The 5,714-nt window shown below is 38.8% G+C and overlaps 2 protein-coding genes across 2 annotated transcripts; both read left to right on the top strand.

Moving 5' to 3' along the window:
• The first annotated feature begins 226 nt into the window (after positions 1–226).
• LOC119644098 (thymidylate synthase-like) lies at positions 227–1,656 on the top strand. The gene is made up of 2 exons (XM_038043625.1): positions 227–605; positions 662–1,656. The coding sequence occupies exons 1-2, from the start codon at positions 434–436 to the stop codon at positions 1,471–1,473; spliced, it is 984 nt and encodes a 327-aa protein (XP_037899553.1). The 5' UTR covers positions 227–433; the 3' UTR covers positions 1,474–1,656.
• Positions 1,657–2,350: 694 nt separating this feature from the next.
• On the top strand, positions 2,351–3,419 carry LOC119644099 (coiled-coil domain-containing protein 34-like). Its single transcript, XM_038043626.1, has 3 exons — positions 2,351–2,496; positions 2,567–2,824; positions 2,888–3,419. Exons 1-3 carry the CDS (start codon positions 2,351–2,353, stop codon positions 3,417–3,419), a joined length of 936 nt encoding a protein of 311 aa, XP_037899554.1.
• The last annotated feature ends 2,295 nt before the right edge of the window (positions 3,420–5,714 follow it).

The raw sequence follows: 5,714 nt of genomic DNA on the forward strand, positions 1-5,714 counted from the left end.
GAGAGCATCTTTGGTTAAGTTTATTTAACAGTGGAACAAAATTAAGTATTCCTTATGTTAATCTAACAACTTGAACGCACTTAATTAACATGCTTTAGACAATTTCATTTCAGTCCCCTTTTTTCATTCAATTCAAGTACTGCTCACAGAAAATCGGAGACATCTGGTGGTCATTTGCTTCTCTTGAAATTTAACACATACTGCAACGTTAACATTCTAGAATTGACGTGCTTTCTCACTTTTGCAAAAACACGATCTTAATGCAATGTTCCATCGTCTAAAAATATGCGATCTTTGAGATTGGGCGCAAAAATTTCACGAAATTAATTGGTTTTCCCACTTTGCGTTAGTACGAAGTGAGTGAAGTGATTTTGGCCAGAAATCGTCAATTAGCAAACGTATTCAAAATGCAAAAGAAAATAAATAAATAAAAATGTCTAACTTAAAAGAAAATGGGAATTTGATAAAAAAAACAATTCAAGAGGGAGAAGGTGCCGACTTATTACTTGGGCCTAGTTCATACAGTCGCCGGCGACAATCTGAGCAGTCCGACAATCCGGATGAACAACAATATTTGAATTTAGTTCAGAAGATCTTAACTACTGGTAGGTGCGCTTAAATAGCCTTGTGTGAACGTACGGTTTAATAGCTTATATTATAGGTGTTGAAAGAACTGATCGTACAGGTGTTGGTACCTTATCTATATTTGGTGCCCAAATGCGGTTCAATTTGCGAGCATCATTCCCGTTATTAACAACAAAGAAAGTGTTCTGGCGTGCGGTGTGTGAAGAACTACTTTGGTTTATAAGTGGCAGCACTGATGCGAAAGTCCTACAAAACAAAAACATTCACATCTGGAATGGTAACGCTAGTCGTGAATTTTTGGATAGATGCGGGTTCAGCGACCGTGAAGAAGGTGACTTGGGGCCAATTTACGGTTTTCAATGGCGCCATTTTGGGGCACAATATCGCACTTGTCGCGATAGCTATGGTACGGAGGGTGTCGATCAATTGAAACAGATAATTAGGACAATAACTACAAATCCCACAGATCGACGTATGATTTTGTCCTCTTGGAATCCAGTAGATATACCAAAAATGGCCTTACCGCCCTGCCATTGCTTGGCCCAATTCTATGTATCCAATAATGAGTTGTCATGTCAACTTTATCAGCGCAGTGCCGATATGGGGCTGGGTGTCCCATTTAATATAGCATCGTATGCATTATTAACGTGTATGATTGCCCATTTAACCGGCCTTAAACCAGGCGAGTTTATACACACTACCGGTGATACGCACATTTACAAAACGCATATCCAACCATTAAAGGAGCAATTAACACGCAAACCGCATGCATTTCCCAAATTGATAATAAAACGTGCCGTGGAAAATATTGAGGATTTCAGGTACTCTGATTTCGAAATTGTGGACTATAATCCCTATCCAAAAATTCAAATGGAAATAGCTGTGTAGACAAAAGGAACATCGCTGTTTACATCTATCTCTAAGCTTATTTAATTTGAGAAATTATCCTTAATATTTAAGATTTTCTGTGTATATTCTCCTATACCACGCTATATATACCTACATATACGTCACTAAACGCGCAATCTCCACTAACAATAAAAAATGCCATATATGCAGATACGCAAAGAATAATATAGAAGAAGTTATTGCAAAGAGAAAGTAGTGGCTCGCTTTTAGGGGGTCCATCTTCAGGAGATTTAAAAGGCCTTTCTCTCATCATGGAATTGCCAGCATATTAATCTATAGGATAACAGACTGTTAGCACGTCAACAGACGACCATCTCTTTAAAGGCAAATGTACCAGGTTTTATTACAAAGTCATGTTTGCTCGATTCTACGGAGCCCTTCTTCAAGAAATTTTAAGCCTAACAGCTTTTTCCATAGCAAAATTCTCAGCATATAGCGGTCAGTAGGCGAGCATTGCTTTTATATTCCAATTTTATAAACACTGTTCGACTACCTACTGTACTTTCATTTCTATACAAGTACTGTCGTTTTAAAATTCTGAACTCATCATAGCTAACATTGAATTTAAAAAAGCTACAACTTTTCGAAACTCAATAATTTTCGCAGATTTTGTTAGGTTTTTTTCCGATTTAATATATAAAGACTTTTGTAACTAATTCTCACGTAACGCAACCCTCCATATTTCGTCTCTTTTACAAAAAAAAAAACCGAATAAATTTATGTGAATTTTTTAAACTATTTACGTCGTTCGAAAATAATAGAATAAGCCCTTCAAGCGCTATATTTTTTTTAAACCCAATTTTACATTACGAAGAAAAGAACAGAAGGGTAAGAAACGCAGAGCAACGAAAGTAAGATGGCTTTCTACACCTCACGAGTGGATGACGATGGTAATGAGCTGGAAAGGCGACCATCGGCACGCAACTTGACGTCGTCAATCACTGACAGCACTGCTAAATCAAACCTCAGTTCACGCAGCTGCGAAATCAAAGGCAACGTGCGGTATGCTTATTGTTCGCAATATATGACGATTACAAAACCTACAAAGCACACGAAATTTTTTTTCTATTAGTTATGTTAATCCGGCCGCCTACATTGAGAAAAGTGGCGAGACGGAAAGAACGCTTGGTGCTGGTCAGAAAAGCGTTCGTAGTAAGGGCCGAGCGAGTTCGGAAACTGAAAGTGATATCGTGCCACCTTTGGACTTGCAGTCGGAAGACAATTACCCTACTACACAGGATTGCACATTTTCCTACCGCAAATACTGCGAACCGGCCAAGATAGTTTTGAAACCGAACAGTGCTTACGAGACTTGGCTATCTGCCAAAAAGTGAGTTGTAAATGATGTTTCAATGCATTTCGAGAAAGATTTTTATATATATATATAATTTAGAAAGCTTCTAACTGATGCGGCTGCCAAGAAGAAAAAAGCCGAACAACAAAAAAAACGGGAAATAGAAGAACGTAAGCGTTTAGCAGAAGAGAAATTCCAGAAATGGCTAGAGACAAAAGCTCGTCAATCAAAAAGTCAACCACCACAACATTCATCAATGCAACAAATCAGTTCGAAGCAAACGATCAAATCGTCCTCAACACGTTCGGAAGTGTTCGAAAAGCCGTCACGTTCTCAACTGAGTAAAGAAGAGTCTAAGGCACGTTTAGTAGAATGGGAGAAAAGCAAGCGTGCACAGGAAGAACGTCGTCGAATAATCAAACGCCAAGAGGAAGAGAAGCGTCGGGAAATTGAAGAACAGCGAAGACATATGGCTGCTGACGCATGGGAGAAATGGTTGTCGGAAGCGGCGAAGAAGCCTAAGCCCGTGCCCTTAAATCGTGGTATTTTCACGTTACGTGCCACCATTTCAAACATTTACGTGAATCCCAACGCGTGGCAGCCGATTATTCCCATCAAAGAGGAAGATTGAGTTTTGTGCTTTTTTGCTTTGTTTATAGTAGCGTTCTTAACGTTTCGTCATTGTTATTGAATAAAAAATCATGTGGACCACCTTTGTTTTTACCGTTTCAAAAAAAATTTTGTCTTTAAATGGCTTTATAGACGAAAAGCATAATAGGAAATGCTTCAATGCTACTTTTCGAAATCATTTATTTGCAGACTGGAGAGTTTCATAGAGATTTAGCTTGTTCGCTTCACTTCAATAATTGGGATAAAAGTAATTGTTCACAAAATTGAACAGCATTGCAAATTTCTTTAGAAAACGGATGCTGCCATCGAAGTTCTCGCTTACACATTTTTGGAATTACCTAACGGCGCTGCCTAAGCGTGTCTGTGCCCGGCCTTCTTGAAGCTTCCATTTCTCGTTCTTGAGGCATTTGATTGACCATTTCCAGTACTTAAAGGACGTAGTAAAAAGCATAGCTTTGCTTAACAAGGGGGCCTCAATGCTTTCAGCTTGATTAGCTCTTTCGCCGTAAGTAGCTCAGCTCTTTCAGACACCGGAACCATGCCAGAGACAGCTCTAAATTTGTTTGACTACATGCGCTGGTCACATGTCGCAGAATGTGTGCATTTTCGATCGTACAAGGGACTTGTACATCAAGAGCGCTTGTTTGCAAGCCAGCATATTTGCTAGTAAGTAGCTTAATTACAGTAGAATTGGACCGATAATTTTTAAAGGCTTCTTCATAATGATTACGAAAGGTTATGCTAGTATTAATGGAGATTCCAAGAAAACGAAAGGACCTTTATTGGATAACTTTGATGTCACTGATAAAAATATTGATAGTTTTTTTGACCTCCGTGCGAAATAGATTGCTCTGATCTTGACTGGACATGAACAAAGATTCAGTTTTATACATTCTTCGTAAAAAGGATTTACTTTCAAGGAGAGATTTTCGACAGCATTCTTAAAGAACGGAAACCAGCAGAGAATCATCAGCATGTTGGAAGATGTGGCTTTTGAAATCATGCAGCTAGTGCAAATAGGCCGTGAGCAGATTGAAGAGAAAAAGGCTTAAGCAGCGGTCTCGAGGCCAACCACCTTGCTCGACAACCGATTTAGCATCTTCACTAGTGTCCCGAGGTTGACACAGTCATAAGCCTTGCATAAAAGAACAATTTTTCTGCGTGTTCTTCTTTCACTATTGATGATCATTGCGAGTTCATTAACGCACGTGTTGGTCATTTTTCGTTTTTGATATACGAAAGAACGAGGTGGTAAGATATTGTAGTCATTAAGGAAGGCAACAAATCTTTCTTTGACCATCCGATTAGTGATTCTACATAGCACTGAAATGCGGGCAGTCGGTCTGAAGTTATTGATATCTTCGTAGCTTTTGCCAAGCTTCGGTATTGGAAGCATTTTGATGCGCCTCCACTCGCCTGGAAAGTTGTTTGTTGTGCATGGGAAGTTAATGACCTCAAGAAAGGCTCGTCGACTTTGAACAGAAAGGGCTCTGACCATCGCTGAATTTGATGCTGTTGCAACCAGCAGCAGAGTATTACTTTTCGAGTGCAAGACCATTGAAAAATCGTTGCATGAGAAAGGGGTAATGTTTTCGGAGAACAGGAAAAACAAGGGAGGTGCTACAAGGTATATGATCTTTAGAAGTTCCAGTAATTTTATTGTCTGCATTCGTCTAGATACGAAGGCTTGTAGATCTACGTCATTCATACGATGACTATTAATATAGTTCCAAAAAAGTCGAGAGTTACCTCCAGCGCAGAGTTCTTCTATAGTTCGCGCACGGAGCCTTCTGTTTGTCTTTCTTTCTGCAGTCTTGAGATATCCGCAGAAACCAGTCTTTTTGATAAATTAGAAGGGAAAAAAGCAGGAGTACAAATTATATCCAAACAACCCTGAAGTTAGTTGCGGTATATCCATGAAGAGGCCAATTGATGATTATGTAAAAAGGGAAAAATCGGTTCAGGACCGATGCCGATATAGAATGGAGTCAATAAGCACTATACTGAAGCCGCAAATAGAATGCAAAAATGAAAATACCCGTAATCACTGAATTTAAAAGTATAATGTTAGCCAATCCGATATGTCCAACATGTATTGTGTCTGTCACCACAAGTGTTCACCCCAATGTTTGTACATGTGGCAGAGATATTAATTTATAAAATGAGCATTTGAAATTTAATACCTTCTGCATTTGTTAATCTTTATTATAATTCCGGTGTCACCTATTTGTTACATATACGAACTTAAGGAGAGCATCTTTGGTTAAGTTTATTTAACAGTGGAACAAAATTAAGT

This window comes from Glossina fuscipes, unplaced genomic scaffold (genome assembly GCF_014805625.2).
Source record: "Glossina fuscipes isolate IAEA_lab_2018 unplaced genomic scaffold, Yale_Gfus_2 89048, whole genome shotgun sequence".
NCBI lineage: Eukaryota > Metazoa > Arthropoda > Insecta > Diptera > Glossinidae > Glossina > Glossina fuscipes.

Bases quoted from the DNA above. Each gene is read 5' to 3' on its own strand.
- LOC119644098 (XM_038043625.1), top strand. From the start codon at position 434: ATGTCTAACTTAAAAGAAAATGGGAATTTGATAAAAAAAACAATTCAA. The intron at 606-661 runs GTAGGTGCGCTT...CTTATATTATAG, and splicing joins TCAGAAGATCTTAACTACTG to GTGTTGAAAGAACTGATCGT.
- LOC119644099 (XM_038043626.1), top strand. From the start codon at position 2,351: ATGGCTTTCTACACCTCACGAGTGGATGACGATGGTAATGAGCTGGAA. The intron at 2,497-2,566 runs GTATGCTTATTG...TTTTTCTATTAG, and splicing joins GAAATCAAAGGCAACGTGCG to TTATGTTAATCCGGCCGCCT. The intron at 2,825-2,887 runs GTGAGTTGTAAA...TATATAATTTAG, and splicing joins ACTTGGCTATCTGCCAAAAA to AAAGCTTCTAACTGATGCGG.